Source organism: Manis pentadactyla, chromosome 1 (genome assembly GCF_030020395.1).
Source record: "Manis pentadactyla isolate mManPen7 chromosome 1, mManPen7.hap1, whole genome shotgun sequence".
NCBI lineage: Eukaryota > Metazoa > Chordata > Mammalia > Pholidota > Manidae > Manis > Manis pentadactyla.
The window spans coordinates 203,609,993-203,629,734 of NC_080019.1; the positions used below are offsets into that span (position 1 = coordinate 203,609,993).

The 19,742-nt window shown below is 50.0% G+C and overlaps 2 protein-coding genes and 1 non-coding gene across 8 annotated transcripts in view; 2 read left to right on the forward strand and 1 right to left on the reverse strand.

The window, feature by feature from the left end:
- The window catches only part of CAND2 (cullin associated and neddylation dissociated 2 (putative)), a 176,245-nt gene that overhangs the window by 144,337 nt on the left and 12,166 nt on the right, over nucleotides 1-19,742 (reverse strand). For 3 of the 5 annotated variants that reach the window (XM_036911417.2, XM_057506394.1, XM_057506384.1), the window contains 8 exons: nucleotides 18,392-18,684; nucleotides 17,244-17,385; nucleotides 15,413-16,915; nucleotides 14,874-14,969; nucleotides 11,852-12,021; nucleotides 10,560-10,724; nucleotides 8,950-9,057; nucleotides 5,864-6,919 (listed from right to left, as the gene is read on the reverse strand). In XM_036911417.2, coding sequence (XP_036767312.1) covers nucleotides 6,692-6,919; nucleotides 8,950-9,057; nucleotides 10,560-10,724; nucleotides 11,852-12,021; nucleotides 14,874-14,969; nucleotides 15,413-16,915; nucleotides 17,244-17,385; nucleotides 18,392-18,684 — 2,705 coding nt within the window. In that variant the 3' untranslated portion in view covers nucleotides 5,864-6,691. Of the gene's footprint in view, nucleotides 1-5,863; nucleotides 6,920-8,002; nucleotides 8,140-8,949; nucleotides 9,058-10,559; nucleotides 10,725-11,851; nucleotides 12,022-14,873; nucleotides 14,970-15,412; nucleotides 16,916-17,243; nucleotides 17,386-18,391; nucleotides 18,685-19,742 lie in introns of those variants that run through there. The other 2 variants (XR_008999036.1, XM_057506390.1) reach the window with 2 other exon arrangements.
- On the forward strand, nucleotides 154-4,881 carry RPL32 (ribosomal protein L32). 2 transcript variants are annotated; one of them, XM_036911429.2, is made up of 4 exons: nucleotides 154-247; nucleotides 1,588-1,688; nucleotides 2,247-2,428; nucleotides 4,704-4,881. In XM_036911429.2, the coding sequence occupies exons 2-4, from the start codon at nucleotides 1,593-1,595 to the stop codon at nucleotides 4,831-4,833; spliced, it is 408 nt and encodes a 135-aa protein (XP_036767324.1). In that variant the 5' UTR covers nucleotides 154-247; nucleotides 1,588-1,592; the 3' UTR covers nucleotides 4,834-4,881. The 2 variants fall into 2 exon arrangements, with proteins under 2 accessions (XP_036767324.1, XP_036767325.1); XM_036911430.2 differs by having other exon boundaries at nucleotides 229-412.
- On the forward strand, nucleotides 1,379-1,514 carry LOC118925612 (small nucleolar RNA SNORA7). Its single transcript, XR_005030120.1, has one exon. It is a non-coding gene; the product is annotated as a small nucleolar RNA SNORA7 (small nucleolar RNA).

The window sequence follows — 19,742 nt, forward strand, 5'->3', positions numbered from 1 at the left end:
GGCAGGTATGAAAAATGTTCGGCACTACTCCTAGATATTGTTGTCTAGGAAAACACAAGAAGCCCTCACCTTTTTCTTCAATATTACTTCTCGGACGTGGCTTTATATTCTTTGAAAGATCAAGAGCAGGAAAGGTTCGTTTTTCCCCCTGCCAGGACCCAGAGGTTAAGTCCCATCAGCCTTCGCGCGCCACTTTCCCATCCCTTCCTCGGCGCTAACTGCGGAGGTGGCAGCCATCTCCTACTTGGTGAGTCTCAATCGTTGGCCATCCGCGTCTCTGCGGTCTTCTTCTGGCCCCATCGCCCCCTGGTGAGGAGGCCGGTCCTGAGCGGTCATCTCGGTGCCCTTTGTTTTTGTCTCCTGCCTGGAGGACGTACAGGAATAGAGCGAAGCAGCCCGGCTTGTGATGGAGGTTCGCTTCCCAGGGCCGCTCGCTGCCCTCCTACGGAGGCCGCCGGGGGTCAGTCATAGCTGCGGACAGCTTGTTTGAGCTCAGGGGCGTAGGGCGCCGTCTGGAGCCAGACTGAGGGGCCCTTGCGGGTCGTGGAGCAACCAGGGGATTCGGCCTACCGGCCCTGGAGTCCAGTTCCCGGATCGCCTCCCGCAGCGATCTCTGCCCACGTGTGTTCTTACGTTTCCGCCGGCCGAAGCTCTCTCTCCATTTCCATTTTACGGCTCTGGGGTTACTGCTGCGTCAGGACCGTCAAAAAGAGAAAAGAAAAAAAAAAGAAAACCCACATACACCCACGAGCTGCGAGTCGACTCGTTCAGTTAACCGAAATTCTGACTAGGCTGGCCAGGATCTCTAGAAATGTGAAACTGCGCCCTTTTATTTTGAGGAAATCATGGTGCCGGGGAAGTGGGGTGGTGTCGTTCGTTTTTGAACGTATGTTCATCGAGCACCTACTGTGTACCTAATAAAGCGACAGATGGAAGCGAAGAGAACAAAAGGTGCTGCGGTAGAAAAAAACTAGGGTAGTCGGGAAGGCCACGTTGAGGAAGCTAACATAAATTTTAAGGTGATATTCGGATGATCTCCAGGTAGAGGGGTATGTTAAAGGACTGAGAGGCACTTTAGGTGGACGTCACGGTTTTGTCTATCTTGGAGGGTATTGCAGAGCAGCAGCACCCTAGCGGAAATACAGGTCTTCCTTTTCCGAGCATCCACTTTGGTCCGGGCACCTCAGGCATTCCTTGTTACAGATGAGAATTCAGACTGCGGTTCATGTAGGTTGCCCAAGGTCTGCATAAGTAAAAGGAAATTGGGCCCTAGTGGGGTTTACAGCCCCTTGCAAGCTGAGAACGTTTGGCAGTCAGTTTGTTTTAGGTCAACTGTTGGCATTCTCTCTCGGCTTTGCCATGGGTGCGTTTGACCCCTGACCTCCCAGGATCGCATCTGGAGAGTAACTAGTACTCTGCCAGCTTCGGAGACAGGAGGGAAAGCACGGCAGAGGTACCCATTCCATTCCCAGCTTGCTCAGTAACTGGTGATTGGAAGACACTCTGCAACAGTGTTCAAGCTCTCTGGGCAGGAGAGCCTCTTTTCAGAACTCTTCTTTAACATGGTCCCTGCCTTTTTTCTTGAAGGCATCATGGCTGCCCTCAGACCCCTCGTGAAACCTAAGATCGTCAAAAAGAGGACCAAGAAGTTTATCCGGCACCAGTCAGACCGATATGTCAAAATTAAGGTACGTGGCCTGGGATGGAAGTGTGTGTTGGGGTGGAGAAAGGGCTTCCTAAATAGGCTGTTGGATTTCTGAGATCCCCTCCGTGGAAGAGTTCTCTGTGGAAACCCAGGTCTCCTTACTATTCCTTACTGTCTTGATGTATAAATCAAAACGAAAATGATATGTGACACTTCACTGTTTTGAGGTGTCCAGAGGCTTATATTTCTGTCAGGTGGCCTTAGGATGATGAGGTAGGTTATCCTTATTTTACAGATAAGAAAAAGTAAGGCTTGAGTACATATTGAAACCTATGCTCGTCACCACACTATATATACAACCTCACATTCCATTGGTACATAGTCCTTTTATCCTTGCCCAAGAGTGTGGATGTGGGTCTATATGCCTGGTGGTTAAATGCGGGAACCTCATATTTTTTTCCCCCAAAGAAACAGGTTAGCAAAATCCCGTTACCAAAGACAACTACTGTTCGGCATATTTCCATGTGGTCTCCTTTTTTCCTTCCAAGAGAAGAGTTGGTCATCTGCACAGGCACTGAACCACTTTGATGTTTTCTTTCAGCGTAACTGGCGGAAACCCAGAGGTATTGACAACAGGGTGCGCAGAAGATTCAAGGGCCAGATTTTGATGCCCAACATTGGCTATGGGAGCAACAAGAAAACAAAGCACATGCTGCCCAGTGGCTTCCGGAAGTTCTTGGTGCACAACGTCAAGGAGCTTGAAGTACTGCTGATGTGTAACAAGTAAGCTGGGTCCCATCTCGGTTCATGTGTCAGAAGTTTGCGTCTGCATTTTTGGTGGGGCCTGTAGGCCTTTCAGAATGTCTGTAGATGAGTTGTTAACTCTCTCCCTGAGAATACTTTTTGGGGACTTCAGAATGTTTTCATTGCTGGAGAGTTGGGGGACTTGTCCTGCAAAGTGTACAGACCCGGACGTGGAAGGAGGACTTTTTTGACAGTACACTCACTATCCTGGCAGCCTGGCAATTTCCAGAACATTGCTTTATCTATGTGACAGGTAGGTGGGATGTCAGAAGTAGTGTCAGACCCCAGGGGCACTATGCTGTGGCCACAGTGTTTCCAGAAAGCTACAGGATAGAGGGGTGAGCAGCCACATTTGGAGCTCAGTGTGACCTAAGGTGGAGGAAGGCATGGCAGGCAGAGAGGACTGCTTACACACAGTTGTAGAGATGTAAGAGTGGTGGAGGGCTCACAGCATCACTTCCAAGTGTTTGAGAAAGTTAGATACATTGCAAGGTGTGTGTATAAGATATTTTGGTCTGCTTAAGCTAAAACTAGGCAGTGGAATGAAAAAATTTATCATGGAAAGTGATTTAGACACTTTGAAGGGAATGGTGTTTTTCAGTTAAGCAGGGGATCATTTGCTTTCTTCTGTTAAACAGAAGCTACAAGGGTATATTTAACAAAGGTCTTTTATCTGTAGAGATTATAGACACAAAAAAACAAACCAATATTCTCACTATTGGTTGGGTTTCTAGGTTGGAAATGTAACCAGGCTTTGAGATGCTGGAAGTTTTCTTGAGAAAAGTTGAGCAGAGGAATTAATGGAGCTGCCCAAATCACAGTAAGCCGGTTGATGACAAATGAAGTTTAATGCCCATGTGTAGCAAAAATGATCACAGTGCCAATGTTGCCAGTTGCTATATTCTTTTTTTAAATTGTGGCTTGGCTGTTTGTGTCAAGAGTGATAGTAATGACTGAATCTGTGGTCTCTAATCAGCAAGTTCCATTTCTGGGCACTTACCTTGAAAATTGAAAAGTAGGGAAAGTTGATAAAGCCACTCAGTGCAGTAGTGACTGAATAGTTGAAAATAAAATTGCTGAATGGTGGAGTGCACGCTCTGGGTGCAGTGCCTGTGTACATTAATAATGACCATCATGTATGGGAAATGCCCAAGCAGAGGGGACAGTATTTAAAATGATACATGCATTATGATTGTGAATATTAAATACACAGACCTGGGGAGTTTTTGCCAGAAGTGAAAAAAGATGAAAATGTACTCTAACTTGAGTCTTGGGAAAGATTATGGAAACACTTTAATATGTGGTTACTTTGCAGTGGATTCCTTTATATAAAAAAAGTGTTAGTGTTGATTTGCTTGTCTTTTGCTAATAGGTTATTTCCCTACAGGAGTTCTTAAAAAGAATCTGTATACCCACTGCTTTAATTACCCCTTACAATCTTCACTTCTCTATTTGCTGAAACGTCTCCACAGTAGTGTCTTGTCTTAATCCCTTGTAGATGGCTTCATAAATCACTTCCTTACTGAAATGTGCCCACCAGGCTGATTGGCTATCAGCCTGGGGCGTGGTGTAGCTGTGAGGAAGGAACGTGAATGGTCGCTGGTGCCCATGTGCTCAGGAAGTCTTAGTGTTGCTACTCATTGGGTGACCTCATGCAGTGTTACTTTGCAACTTGAATTTTGTCCACAGAAGTCAAAACTTAAGTAAAATGTTTATAGTCTGGGCTAGGGAGCCCTTTGCTTAATCAGACTGTTGGGTTTTTGGTTGCTTTGCAAAGAGTTCTAAAACTCTCACGGGCAAGTCCCGGTTCTTTGAAACTGCCCTTTATTGGGCAGATTGGACTGCAGGGGAACCTTTGAACCTGGAGTCTTGGACTGAACCATCCCGGCCCCTTTCATTACTTGACTGGTGAATTGGGAATTCATTTCCCACCTTTGTGGGCTTTTGTCTGTAAAACAGGCAATACCTGGATCATAAGGCTGCTGTGGGGATGAAATGAGAGGGGACAAATGAGAGTTCTTTTGTCACCACCAGGAAACACTTGAAGAGCCTTACTGCTAATACAGTGGAATTAGGGGAGTCGGGATTTGGGGGCATGAAGGTCTTGTTCAGCAGCTGTTCCCCAGCACCCCCTTTACTCAGTGCTGTGGCTCTGGAGGTGAAGTGAACGAAGCAGTTACCTTCCCAATAGAACACACAAGTGTGTGCATTCCAGGCTGGCTTGCTCCTCACCCACTTACCGATTCTCTTCCAGATCTTACTGTGCTGAGATTGCTCACAATGTCTCCTCCAAGAACCGCAAAACCATTGTGGAAAGAGCAGCCCAGCTGGCCATCAGAGTCACCAATCCTAATGCCAGGCTGCGCAGCGAAGAAAATGAATAGACAGCTTGTGTGCACATTGTATTTGTGTTAATAAAACTGTAAAACTGCCATCTGGCATTTCCCTCCTGTTTTTATTTTTATTCTGCAGTTTCTTAGACAGCTTGCCACAGAGATTGTTCTTTTGCCTGTTAACTGTTCCGTGGAATCTTGCATTTGGAAGGGTTGTAAAGGACACACAATCCTTCACAGGGCACAGGACTCAGGTGCCCAGACCAGCCTTGGTCAGCTCCATCTGGGGCAGGGGAGACTTAGCCCTCAGACCACAGTGGGGTCTAAGACCCTTGACTGAAGAACCTTTGCAGCTCAGAGCAAGTGGTGGTTCTTAGCCTCACTTTGTGACAGTGCCCTACATGGTTCTTGTGAAGAATAAGAAAATGTACATGAAAGGATTCAGATGGCTTTGAAGTTTTACATGGTGCTGAAATAGCACCCTGTATCTTCTGTCCAAAAACACACAACAGGATGACACACAAATCCCTCTACTATATGATTAGCCTCCCTTCATAACCTTTCCCCATCTTGTTGCTTCAAGAATAAGAGTTCCTGAAGGTATGAATTCTTAAATGGTGACAATGGGGCCTTTGACTGGAACTCAGAATTTAACCATCAAGCTTCCTTTTGAGCTACTTTTGAACAAGCCCTAAACCTCAGGCAACAACAGAATTTAGCTGTTTTAATTAGAAGGTTAGGTATACCACTAACATGATACTAAGTGACGGTGTAGGTCACATGGGATTATGGCATGTGGTGCCTTAACAGAAAACCTAAGCTTTGGGATGGGATGCTTTTTTCCAACCTGGTCAACCAAGCAGAAACACTACACTGGTTGTACTTTTTCATGGCGTGCTAGTGGTGACTGGTTTTAACTCCCTTAGTTCCAGTAGATAAATATCTTACAGCCTGCCTCTTAAAAACTTAGTCTGAACCTTTTGTTTAGTGAATTTATTTTCAAGTTCCTTTAAATTGACTAGGTAAGTGTACCAATAGTGGTCTACTGAGTAGAGGAATTGAGCAGAGACCATCATAACAATTCAGGTTTTCTCATTTATTATTCTGGGATAGCACAGAACGTTCTTTGGCCTGTTGCTTATTTGTGTCCTCAATACTAAAACCTAGAAACGTTCAAAGCCTTCCTGAGAAGGACACAGACCAGCTGGTTACGCCTGGGTGGGGTAACATGAGGTGATTTGTACTTTACTGTTTCCCAGTTTGCCATTAGTTTTGAAAATAGAACTTAAGCTCTAATTCCTTAGCTTATATGCCTCTGCCTGCAGAAAACCAAATTTCTGATTTTATCACTGCCAATTAGAAATAAAGCATTTTGAATTCCACAATGTAACCCATAGTATTTTGAGTTTTTAAGATGCCCAGCCGAAGGACTGATCTTTGGCAGATCATACCAAATGAAGTGAAAAAATGGGAGTGGTGTGAGTGACAAATCTGGGATGCCAGTGGGCAGGAAGGCCAGCCCGCTGCCTCCTAACCTTTTATAGCAGTGAGCACAACAGTATTTCTAAGTACGACTTAGTGAGGCGGGACTTCCCGGTTTGAAAGAACCAGACTGACTAGTGTGAAGTCAATATCAATCTTCATGTGGAAGGCGTGGAAAACATGCCCTGTGATTTGAGTGACTCCTGAGTTGAAGGGCTCAACTGATGGCAGCCTTTGCAACTCCTGCTGGGGCCCTATGAGTAGAGGTCCCCTGCAAAGGCGCTCTAAGCCCCGCCAGAAGCCGGAGTCCCCCCTGTGAGATGACAGAAGGGTGAAAGGCCTGCGCCTGCTGGTGGGAAGGTGAGGCCTGGGCTTGGGTGGGCCCCCTCTGAGCAAGGGCCCCCCTAGGGGCTGGGAGGAGGGGGAACTAGCTGAGCTCCATTGAGTCTGTGCTGGGTACTGAAGCAGAATCCTTCTGGATGCTTTCAAAGAGGGTGGCAAGTTCAGGGTTGGATCGGATTTGGGAAGAGAAGTCTGCCATGATGGGGCTTTTCCCCACTTCCGGGATGGTCAGCAGGGCGGCCACTGCCCTCATTGCAGAGCGCTTCAGTTCATCTTGTTTCTCGAACTCCTGCTTCACAGAACCAGCTTTGACCTAAAGTGGGAAACAGCCATCCTTTTCTGAGCCTGGCCTCGCCCCCACAGCCACCTCCCTGGTGTTTGGATTCCTCTGGACCACCTGTAATCTTTCCCACTTACATTACAGCACACTCCCCTGCTTCAGGGTCCCGTGGTTCAAGCCTCCGGAGGGTTTCTTCCACCTCTGGGCTTTTACACCGGCTGGTTTCCCCAAAGGATAGGTTTTGGTGGTCATTCACATTGTTCACTTAAGCAGCTTCTAGCCAGCCACCTTTCTTCTCTGATATGATGGTGACAATTGCTCTGAAGTGTTTGCTTTTATTCTCTCCTTTCCTTGATAGGAGGGATTGGCCTCTCTTCACTTACTGTGCTTATAACAGGCTCTCAGTACCACATGACTTAATGGATTACTGGCCTCTGCCTCCCGATCTCCATTCAAGTCCCTGCCCTGCAATCTATTCTGCACATGCAGCTGGAGAGCAAACGCCTTAAACTGCCTTGCCTGCTTTCTGTTTGCTAATCCCCGACCATCTCTCACCTACTGAGAGAATCCCAGGAACTCCCCCACCACTTATGGAATAAAGTCCAAATTCCTTCTGCTGGGCTTTGAAGGGCCTCCATGATTTAGCCCAGACAAAACTTAAGCTCTTCCCCCAAAGAGTCCAGTGTAGTGATTAAGAGCTTGGTGTTGCGGTCTGACAGTTGTGAGTTCAAATGGCTCTGCCCTGAGAGCTGACTTGAGGCAGTCACTTCACTGAACCTCACTTCCCATTCCCAAAATAAGAGCCTTTCCACAGGGTTGTTAAGAGGACTGGTGACTTAACCCAGGTCCACACCCCCTTCTCTGAAAACTTCAGGGCCAACTGCTTTTGGAATTCAGGATTTAGAGGGCTTTTAGAAAAGTGATACTGTGCAGATAACATAGGTCTGCTACAATATCCTATGCTCAAACACATTAATATTCCCCCAAGGGGAATCAAGGACATGAACAGTCTCATGCCAGTTCAAGTCTTGTAAATTTTTTTTTTTTTTGTAAAAAGCTTTTGGTTTCCAGAGTATCACAGGTTTCAGAATTGTGGGTGACGAATTGTAGACGTACATTTAAAATCTCATCAAGATGCCTGACAACGGCGTCCTCTGTGCAGCCAGCTGAGTGGCCTCAGATCAAAACTCCTCTTTCCATCTTAACCAAGTGGAGGTGTGTCCTAATGCTACAGCACCGTTTGCAGCTCCTTCCTGCAAATAGATTTTTTCTTGGTGCCAATGCCATGCAGCTCAAAGAAAACTAGAATGATTTGGCCACAGACCATCAAGACTGCAGTGGCCCTCCAGAACCATTGTCTCTGGTTGACTTCATACTAGTCATGTTTTAAAAACTGAAACTTACAATTTTATCTACTTTATCTCCAAAAGATATTATTTTTTGGAAAAGGTTTTGCTACTTGAAAATCATTGCTTTATGGGTATCTTTCCTCTTTAAGCTCCCATCTAAAATACTCTGCCCTCTTTTTGGTTAATTCCTATCCTTTCAAAACTCAAATTAATAATTTTATTCAACAGGGGATTACTGAGTATCCCCTTGGTGTGCCAGGCTCTGTTCCCAACACTGAAGCTTTCCACGAGGCCTTCCATGACAGATTCCTTCCCTCGATTCTTGAGGCGTTTCCAGTTTAGCAGCAGCTCTGCCCTTTATCAGTCAACCAATCTATCAATGATTTCTACCCTTCTAAGAGTCTGACTCAGTTTCTCAATTAGGATGTGACAGTAGGGAACCCACCATGTTCAATGTTGTATTCCCAGTCCCTTGTACAAGGTCTGACACCAGGGAAATGTCCAATGAATGAAAGAGAGAGCTGGGTTTGGAACCCACCTCTGCAGTTTACCAGCTGTGTACATCCCCAAGCCTCTGTCCACCTGTGTACACAGTGATAACAATAAGAAGTACTTCATCAGGTGGCCACAATTACTGAATGAAGCACTTCATAAAGCACCTGTAAATGGTTAACTGCATGATCTGCAGGTGGGCACAGGGTGGGTGGGGCTTACCTTGGTGGTACAGGTGGCCCTGAGTGGCTCGATGAGTCGGTCCACCCTCTGCAGGACAGGCGCAGGACACAGGGCAGCCAGTCGTGCGAGCATGATGAAGGTCAGCATCTGCCCAGGAGGGAGATAAGGTTCTGGAATGGCCCAGGGGAGGAGCAGAGGCTCTGGACTCCACACCTGGAGTTCAAGTCCAAACTCTAGCACTAATTCCCACCAGAGACCTACCAGAATCTCTCCTGTCTGGGCCCCAATTTCCTCTATACAATGTGAATGGTAATGTCTGCTATGCCAACTACACTTGGCCGTCCAGAGCAGGATCAGTTAAGAGGCACCAGGGAGGGGGCAGTTCCCAAGCTCCGAGGCCCCCAGGGCCAGGCAGACACTATCCATGAGTGAAGAGGGCCAGGTGGGGACTGGTACAGAGCGAGGAGTCCACCCCAGGCAGCAGCTTCTCAGCTCCAGCTGATCGTGGCGAGGTGGGAACGTGGCCCAGGGCCGATGGATTATTTTCAAAAGAAACCCTGACTTTCATGTGAAATCTCTCAAATTTTAAATGTTGGCACCTGATTAAAAACAAAACAACTGTGTGAGCCAACCAAACATGTCTACCTGGATGCAGCCTGTAGGAGAACAACACTTTTGAAAATGGTAAAGTCCCTACAAATAATACACAGCATAAAAGGTGGTTGTCTGAAATCCACAGACCTCCCCATCCCCACCAGCTGTCCACCCTGCCGTGATCCCCCAATGCCACACAGCACAGGAAAAGGACTGGGCCAGAGGGGCAAAGAGCATGGCACTGACATCACATGCTATGACCCAGGGCGCCTCCGCTCCCCAGCTGGGGCCCTTGAACTAGCAGGTCTCTGGTTTCTTCCCTGTAAACTGGGCATCATAAACGCTCTCTCCAAGGGTTAATGTGAACACCTGACCAGATAACTGGAGGTGCTCAGATGTCACATGCACCCTCAGCACCAAAGTGGGCCTGGACACAGGGGCCCAAAGGTTACCTGATGTCCAGGCCCTGTCCTGTGCTCCCTGGAAGATGCAAGAGGGGTGTGTGGCCAGAGTGAGCAAGAGACAAGGAAGACTTGTTCAAGCATGTGAAGAATTCCCATAAAAACAACTTGCTTTTCTCACTCAACAGTAGGTCCTGTGCACATTTTGCATCAGTACACAGAAATCCATCTTGCTGATTTTAAATGTTGCTGGCACTCCGTGATAACGTACCCGGTTTACTGAGCCAGCTCCCGATGGGTGGACATTTAGGTAGCTATCAGCTTTTCCCAATTCCCAGAAAGCTGTGAACAATCTTGACAAACAATTCTGACGTGTTTAGGAATCAGTTCATGAAGACAGAATTGCTGGGCTAAAGGGTGTGTCTGAGAATGCTAAATTTTTCTGGTTATTGCCAGATCATTTTCCAAAGAGCTTGTCCAGTACAGACTCCCACCAAAAGTCTGGAGACATAGGTTCTTTTTCTTATTGAAAAGAACAATGCAGCTTTTTCATGGGGATGCTTGGGGTAGAGAAGGGGGTGTCAAGCAAGCAGCAAGCCCCAGTGGCACCTCCATCCCCTTGGTGGGTATGGGCCCCTTGCAGGCTCGTCCTACCCGGATGTCATAGTGGTCCTTCAGGCCGTCCTCCACGTGGTTCAGGAACTCACAGATGTCCAGCTGGCCCAGGCAGCTCTCAAGCAGCGAGTACATGCACTCAAAGGCCGCCTTCCGCACGTCTAGCCCATCGTCCACTGTGTGTTTAAAGGGCCCCATCTCCACCTGCAGGGGGAGGGGAAGGATGACAAAAGGTTAGGGGACATGATTCCAGGGTACTGGAACACCTACCTCCCCTAGTTCCTGCTGCACACCCCACCTCTGCTGTTCAGTACTGTGCCCCATCCTCAAATCATGCCTTGTACTCAAGTCTCCATGCCTTGCTCAGCCCGCAATGCCCTTTTTAATAAGCATAATTGTAACATCATAACAATCTACTAAGCAGTTATGACATGCCAGGCACTGTGCTGAGGGCTTAATAGACGACATTTTACTCAAACATCACAACAGTCTTAGAAAGACAGTGTGACTATTAAGCCCATTTAACATATGAGGAAACTAAGCTCAGAGAGGTTAACTTGTCCAAGGACACACAGCTAGTAAGGGGCTGAACCAGAATTAAAAACCTGGGTCTCTGAAGCTTTTAACCACAAACGTCTGCTCTTACTTATCCCCTTTTGGGAAACTAACCCCTCTAACCAGAGTCACTTCCTCCTCTGTGAGGCCAGGTGGTTCAGACCTTTTTATTATCATGTGATGACTTAGCTGTTAAATCATCTTTAACCTCTGCCCCTTAAAAACAAGTGTCACTACACATAATACAGGTAGGTCATGGGGAAGGCAGTATAGCATGGAGAAGACAAGTAGTGACTCTATAGCATCTTACTACGCTGATGGACAGTGACTGCAATGGGATGTTGGAGGGGACTTGACAATATGGTTGAATGTTAAAACCAAAATGTTGCTCATGTGAAACTTTCATAAGATTGTATATCAATGATACCTTAATAATAAAAATAAAAATAATAAAAAAAACAAGGGTCACTATCAGCTATCTTTTACTGAGTGCCTACTGTGTGCCAGAACAGTTCTGAGCACTTGTAGGTCTTAATCCGAATCTTCTCAACAATCCTACAACGTGAACGTGCTTCCCTTCCTTGTGTTGCCTGTGAGGAGAAGCCAAGGCTGAGAGTGGATTAGGTTGCCCTGGAGGGGGGCACACAGCCTGGAAATGGAGGGGCAGGACCTCACCCAGGCCAAGTGGCCCTTGCGCCTGTTCTGACGAGCCTGGCCCTAATCCTTACGGCCAGTGAGGCCCAAGGGCCCCTGGCTCTGTCGTCCCCAAGCCTCACCTCCCGGATGAGGTCCCGGCGGATCTTCGTCTCCTGGTAGAGGAGGGGCAGGATGTCGTCCAGCAGGTCCCGGACCAGCGAGGGCTTGTTGTGCACGGCAGAGTTGAAGAAAGCCAGGGTGGCCCGGCGCACGTTCAGGTCTGGGTCCCGCAGGCTCTCCATGAACTCTCCTGGCAGGAAGACTAGAGGGTGAGGGCCAGCACAGCCGAGACGCAAAGCACCTCCACGCCCCACCCTCGGTCATCTGGTTAGCGTGAGCTGTGCAGATCTGGCTGAATGGGCCACACAAGTTCTGAGCAACTACTCTGTACCAGGCACGACACACCTTCAAAGCCCAGATAAGAATGTGGACTTGAGTCTCGCCTGGGTTCAAATCCAGACTCTACCACTTCCTAACTAGGAGACTTTAGATGTCCTCAGTGTTCTTACCTGTAAAATGGGGGTTATAGCAGTACTTATACTGTAAGACTGTTAGACTGTTTTTAGATATAAAATGTAGTAATGTATACAAAGCACATAACTGTGGGTCTAGCACAGAGGAAGGATTCCATAAATGTTAATTATCATATTATTACAGATGAAGCTCTTGAAGATCAGAGGGGTGAAGAAACGTATACAAAGTCACACACAACTTCACTGAGTATACCTTTTTGAATAGTTTGGATTTATTTTTAATAACTGTGTTAACATTCTACACACTCAATAAATAAAATCAAGAATTGAGGGGAATCCCTAAAAAAAAACCTAACTATATTTCAAATGATTAACATAACCACCCAGTGTATAAAGGAGATCAACTCACCCAAGTAACTTCCAAAGTATTTTGACTAGATGCCCTCAGGTTAAAGACAATGGAGCCATAAACAAATAGTGACTTTTCACAGGAAAAAAGTTAGCAATTCTCAGACTACTTTCTGTGTTTGCCAGGACTAAGTGAATAAATATCTTGGAGGTTATAGGACACAGGTCTCTCCCTGTAAGAGAAGGGCATGTGGAAGGGAGAAGGCCAGAATGCTGGGCTGGAGCAGGAATTAACATGTAAATGGATGTGTACCTGTCTGTACATACATTCATATGTACACACCTTTCCTAGGTCTGTCTGCTGAGAGGCCCCGCAGGCAACAGCACCCTTGTAGCAATAAGCACACCTAGAGCCCAGACCTTGGATTCTAAATACCATTCTCCACTAAAGGGAATCAGGGCTACTTGGAGAAATGGCCAATTCCATGGCTGGGGCAGGAAAGGTTCAAGGTGAATCTGGAGCATCTTCTTGTGCCAAAAAGTAAGGATATGCTCCAAAAATGATGACGGAAACATGTCAACAGAACATAGCAACCAGCTTAAAGGGCTCTCACTAGCTAAATCTGAGACAATCTTGAGAGTCAAAATAAAGACAGTAATAGGTTATAACCCACTGAATGAAACCAGAATCCATGAGTCTATAATGATATGATAAATCAACAAATAGATAAATAAATAGAGAAGGAAATTTCTTCCTGAGACTAGAATGCAAAATAACAAATATGGTTGGACAGCTGGGATTAGAAAGTCACCATTTGGCAACTGTCAGTAATTGTTGATTCAGGCAAGAAACCACAGGCATGCTAAATGTAGTAGGCAAAAATCTGATGAGGAAGAGGATGTGTCAATAGACTCAAAACTACTTATTCATTCCAAAGAAAAAAGTAACTTTAGAAACCTTAGAAACCTGGGAGTCTCCACCTTAACCAGGTGATCAGAATTAGCACCACCAGTCATGGAACAAATTGCCATCATGTACCTCCTCACACAAAGCACTGGGAAGAACAGAAAATCTCCCAGCACAGTAGGATTCAAACCCAGGGCAGGCAGCGTCTGGGCCCCTTCTACTGTGCCCTGCTGGCTCCTCGGTTCCCTGTTCTCTGTGAGAACACAGCTGTGGGGAACAGGCAAGATCTGAGTTCAGATCGCCTCTCTGCGCCTTTGTTTCCCCATCTGTAAAATGGGACCAGTCCTAGATATTATGCAGGGGGCTGTGAGGATGCACTCCTATAAGGTATGTGAAAGGGCCTAGCATGGCACCTGATACACAATGAGCACTAAAAAACTGTAGTTCAAACACACAACAAAAACCAAACACCCAGCTGGAGGCCCTAGGGGTGCCAGCCATGGGCAGTTCAGAGAAGATAGAGGAAATCAGGGCTGGGGGCAGTACATCACGGGTCAGGACATGGGATAAAGTTGCTGCTGACACTATTGCTGTAGCCTCTGGACCTTTCTCCAAAATGCAGTCTCATCTGCTGACCCCTTGGTCTCACGCAACAGTGTCCAGTAGCGGGGGATCAACACCCCCATTTTATGGCTGAGGATGAGATGGTCTGTCCATGCTCACATGGCCAGAGTGTGACAGAGCGAGCCCTCCAATCCAAGGCTGGCAGACTCCAAATCCTCTCCATGCTCCCCTAGGCTGCTCTGCCTGGGGAAGGAGGGCTAGATTCGAGTGTGGAGTAAAGGCCAGCAGGCTTGGAGCTCCGAAGACGTGAGGGGCCAGCCTTCTCTAGGGAAAGCCTGGTTCTGCAGAACCCCAAAGAGAGGGCTCACCAATGAAGGCTGCTTAGGTTCCTCAGGCCAGAAGGCCCCTGAGACAGGGGATGAGCTGGACAGCTGCTACCCACAGCCTGGTACAGCCCTCCTCAGCTTGGTGCCACCTGAAGCCAGTGCCCGTGAGGGGCTGGTAGTTTTCTAAGAGCCAGCACGTTCATGGAGCACTTTCTCCTCAGTAATCCGTGGGGTCTCCAAAACCACCTTAGAACACGCAGATAAGAGATTCTCATCCCTATTTTTAGATGAGGAAACTGAGGCTGGGGTCATCCAGTGATTCAGTGGCAATGCAGGAATTTGAACCCAGGCCTGCTGCTGTCATTGGGGCTAGGTGGCCTCCTGGGTCTCCAACTCCTCTTGGCTAATGTGTAAGAAAAATAAGCCCAAGGGCTGAGTGGAGGGGACTGAATGGGGCTGGAGGCAGAGGGGAGGGAGTGCTCACCAATGAAGCTCCTCAGGAGGGGGTCGATGGGACTGGGCTGGTCCGAGATGAGGAACTTGACCGCTGTGATGACAGTGCTCCGTGTGTGTGGCCGGCCTGCAGGACAAGAAGCAGTGGTGTGGTGAGCAGCAGAGCCCAGCCTGGACACCCATGGGTTGGGAGGCGCGAAGGCTTGCCTCTAACTCTAGGAGACAGAACAGGTCACGGTCCCTGGCCCCTCAAGAGAACTGCTTTTATTAACCTTCGCCTGGAGCGTGAGGCTGCTGTGCTCAGCATGGATTACCAAGGTGGCATCGTGGCAGGTTTATTTGTTGTAGGGACATATTACGGGTTCTGACCCATCCATCCCAGAGGGTTCACACAGAAAGCCGGGAAATCTCATGGAACAGTTTTTACTGGTTCCTCTGCCTTTATCTTACCCACACTGGGACTCTCACAATCAACCACTTAATAGCTCACTTTCTGTGGACCACTCAGACACTCAAGGGCCAACTGCCCACCTCTGGATCTGGGCTGCCTTTGTCCACCGGGGTCCCTACCTGCAGCGAGTTGCTTCCGGAATCGGGGCAGAAGGAACGGAGGGTTCACGAGGACCAGCTTCCCAATGCACTCAGCCACCACCCCCCGGGTGCCTTCCTCGGCACCTTCACAGTGCTGGAACAGCAGGGCCCAGATGTCCTCAGCGTAGGGCTTCAGGCTGTCGGGCTGGGCCGCCCCCAGGGCCTCCCTGAGCGAGTGCAGCAGCAGGTACTGCCGCGGGGGCTCAGCCTCGATCTGCCCCAGCAGGAAGGGCAGGAAGTCAGGCAGGTTCCCAGCGCCCACACGGCCCAGCGCATAGGAGGCAGCTGCCCTCACGTCCTCACTGGGCGACCGCAAGGCTTCCAGGAGCACTGCCTTCAGCTCCCGCTGTGGGCCTGGCCCAGCTACCTGGCCCACCTCGGCGAGCGACAGGAATGCCAGAACCTTAACCCCCGTGCTCGAGTGGGGTGACCTGGCATCACAGACCAGGCGGTTTGCCGTGCCTGCTGCCTGGTGGGGACAGGCAGCTGCAAGGGCTGCCACACACCGAGCCAGCGAGTGGAACACCTGCTTGTGCAGGCCTGGCCCGCTGTCCAGAGCCTGGTCATAAACAGGTGCAGTGAGCATGTTGATGAGCTCGGCATAGTCCACGCACGGGGGGCGGGCCCCCACCAGGGCCTGTAGGAAGCCTTCCACTGCTGTCAGCACTCCTGCTGCCAGCAGGGGTGAACGCAGCAAGCGCAGCAGCTCTGAGAGCACGGGGCCGCTGACCTCAGCCAAAGTGGCCGGCTGGGCCCGCGTCATTGTGGCAAGGAAGTCCACAGCCAGCTGGGCCACATGCATGTCGCTCTCACTGACCAGGGCAGGCAGCTCGGCCAGCACAGCCTGTACAGCAGAAGGCGGGAGGCTGAGTCCCTGGCTCTGGGCCAGGGCATCCAGGGCAGCCAGTGTGGCCAGCCGCAGCGCCCGCTGGTTCTTGCGCAGGAACGAGGCCAGAATGGGCAGTGCTTCAGCCAGGATGGGCTTCAGGTCAAGCCGCAGTGGAGACACGGCCACCAGTGTCAGTGCCTTGACAGCAGGCAGCCGGGTGATCTCATTCCGCAAACGGTCAAGGAGAAGCAACAGCGATGGCTCCAGGTCATCCCCGAGCCGGTCACCCAGATGGCCCACGAGGTGGCCCATGCAGGAGATGGCCCGCTCCTTCACCTCCTGGTCCAGGTCAGTGGCATGGAGTCGTGCCAGGGTGGCCGCAGACATCTCTCCAACGTATGGTTCTGGATTCAGCACCCGAGGCCTGTCCAGTGGCCACATGGCCCGCACCAGCTCCTGCAGCACCAGCAGGGCCTCAGCTGCGATCTTGTAGAAAGGGTCAGCCACACAGGCCATCACGGATGGCAGGAGAGTGGGCAGGTGTGGGTGGAAGGCCTCAGCCGGCTCTGTCCCCAGCAGCCCCTGAAGGAAGGCCAGGGCATCCATCCGAATGGTAGAGGAGCTGGAGCGGTCACCCAGCGAGAAGACAATGCCTGCAGGGTGGGTGCAAAGGTTAGGACTCTAACCCAACACAGCCCTCCCTGGATGTGGGAGTGGAGTAGCCATAACGTGTCTGAGCTGGACCCAGGCATCCGGGCTCTCATGCAGCAGATTTCAAGGCTAGGACTGAAGGACACAAGGCCAGGGAACCCATTTGAAGCCAGGAAGTAGAGCCTGCACCCTAGTCTTGTTCTCGTTGTTGGCGGTGGGTTATAGAAGAGGAACATCCTCTGTTTTGGGGGCACTGGGAGGATTGGGGGCAGGGATCTGGGTTCTAAAAGGAGGCCAGGACAGCAGATTCCTGGTTCTGGTCCATCCTACCTGCTACCAGCACAGGCATGTGGTCTGCCAGGCTGCTGGGGAGGACACCCGCCAGCTCGGTGAGGAGGCTGAAGCAGCCCTGGCGGGCTCTGACACTCCGATCTTTTAGCTGCCGCTGCAGGGCCTTGATCACAAGGGGCACCTGTGGGGAGAAGTCAGTGACCCCCAACAAACCTCCAGTTCCCACCCACTGCAGGGGCACTTTGTCAAGACACATGGCCATGGAGGACCCCCAGTGTGGAGAGGATCACTCCATCCCAAGCTTTCCATCACAAGCTCCGTAACAGGGACCTGATTCTGTGCTCAGACCCTCTGAGACAGATACTGTTCCTGGGCCCACCTTACAGATGGGGAGACATGTGAAGAGACATTAAGTAACTTGCTCAAGGTCAGCCAAGCCAGCTGGCTCTCACCCTTACACTCTGGGAGAGGGAAGCACTGGGGCCCTTCCCCTTCCTCAGCTGGATTCTCTCCCCAGCTGAGCTCATGGGCTCCCAAGCTTCAGATTCCAGCGAAACAATGCCTCCCAGGTCAACATCTCCAATGCCAGACTAGTGTGCTAACTGCTCACCCAACCTCTCAACTCAGGCGTCCAAAGGCCTCAAACATAAATGATCAGAACGCAACTCTACGCATCCCCCTCTCCGCCATCTCTGGGAGCTGCCAATTCATGCTTTAGTCAGAGCCTGGAGCTCACATGACACCTCGTCCCTCACCCTCCACATCCAATCCACCAGCAAGACCCAAAATCTACCTCTGGAGTCTGCCCACTCCTTTCTGCCCCCAACCCACACCCCCGGTCCAAGGCACCAACCCCTTTCACCTGAACAGGTCTCCAGCCTCTATCCTCACCTGCCTGGTTACAGTCCATCCCCCGCACAGCAGAGTGAGCTATTCCAGACATGAATGGATCCTGCAATTCCCCTTTGAAACTCCTGCTCAGGGATCTATTTGTGTTGCTATCTGCCCCTAGGCTGTGTGGTCCCCATTGTACCACAATACCTTACACACAGGGCACATAGTAGGTGCCTACTATGCACCTTCAGTGGGCGGCCAGAGGGTGGAGCGGGTGGAAGGATGGGCAACTGAGCAGCCGGAAGGGTTGTGAGCAGGTGGGAGGCATGGGAGACAGGTGAAGGCATGCCTACCTGTCCCCGCAGCATGTGGAGGTTGCTGCCGGTCTGGGTGGGCTCCTCGACAGCCTCTAACCACCCCTTTGGGGGCCGTGTCTGCCGCAGCAGGACAATGTATGCTCCAAAGACATCAGCCTTGACATTCTCCTCGCGCTCCTTGAAGCGGTGGATGAGCTCAGGCGCCAGGGTGCGGTGGAAGTCATGTACCAGGTCTGGCCGTGAGCCAATCAAGGCCGCCATGCACTTGGCCGCTGCCCGGCGCACCTTCCAGCTCATGTCATCATCGTCACTGTATTCGTCCTCACTCTCTGGGGCGGGAACAAGACACCCATGGAGCCCTGAGCACTGCAGCAGAGGACAGGGAGCCACCCGGCCCCACCCAGGCTGTCTCCCAGGATGGAGAACTGACAAGTGAGGAGCAGAGAGGAGGAAGGGGGCCTGGCTTCGCCTTTTGATGATTGTTATTTACACACTATGAGGAATGTGACCTTCCATTTAATGAACACCTACTGCATGCCAGAGATGGCGCCAGGCACTTCAAATCGACAACCTCACGTCAGCCTCACAATGACTTGGTGAGACTGACATTATTTCCCCACTGCAAACAGGAGGAAACTGGGGCTTAGCAGGAAAAGGCCCACTATGAGCTACGTGAGCGGGAAGACAGCTGGAGTTAAATCAGGGTCCTCTCTGCCTCCAGAACCTTTGCTGTTTTGACTACACCAGGGAAAAAACTGACTTCAAGTCTTCAGTGAGGACTTAGAGAATCCATCTGGAGCACAAAATTCGCCCTTTGGTTTCAGGACTGGCTGTGCAATGTTTCAATTACTAGGATTGCAGAAGAGAGAAGCAATCGGGCCACCCTTTGCCTCCCCACCCCCAGCCTCTCAAGGGTCCTGATTCTGGCCTCCAAGCAGGGCTATCAATAAGAAAAGCTGTATTTGTGTGGCTTTCTATGCTTCAAGTTCTAGAGAGGCCAGACTCATCAGGTCTGCAGCACACCTCAGGATGTAGGTGCCTTGAGCCCCACTTCAGAGATGATGAGAATAAGGCCCAGACAGGATGAGAGACTCCCTTGAGGACACACAGCTGGGAAACAGCAGAGCTGAGATTCCATCCCACGAGGCCCACCCATATCACCTGGGGAGACACACATGAGGCTCAGAGAGGGGACAGTCCTAACAAGGGACACCACCAGGCACAGGATAAAATGCTAGCATGTTTCTCCTGCCCATACTGCCCTGCAGAGGACTCACTCTCAGAGCACTGGCATCTAGACACAGTGGGCGCCACGGATGATCCCCTCTGATGGAACAGTGTTACCTCCACCCTATGCCACCCACGATGGAACATCCATAGCTCCCTG

Bases quoted from the DNA above. Each gene is read 5' to 3' on its own strand.
- RPL32 (XM_036911429.2), top strand. From the start codon at position 1,593: ATGGCTGCCCTCAGACCCCTCGTGAAACCTAAGATCGTCAAAAAGAGG. The intron at 1,689-2,246 runs GTACGTGGCCTG...GTTTTCTTTCAG, and splicing joins ACCGATATGTCAAAATTAAG to CGTAACTGGCGGAAACCCAG. The intron at 2,429-4,703 runs GTAAGCTGGGTC...ATTCTCTTCCAG, and splicing joins GTACTGCTGATGTGTAACAA to ATCTTACTGTGCTGAGATTG.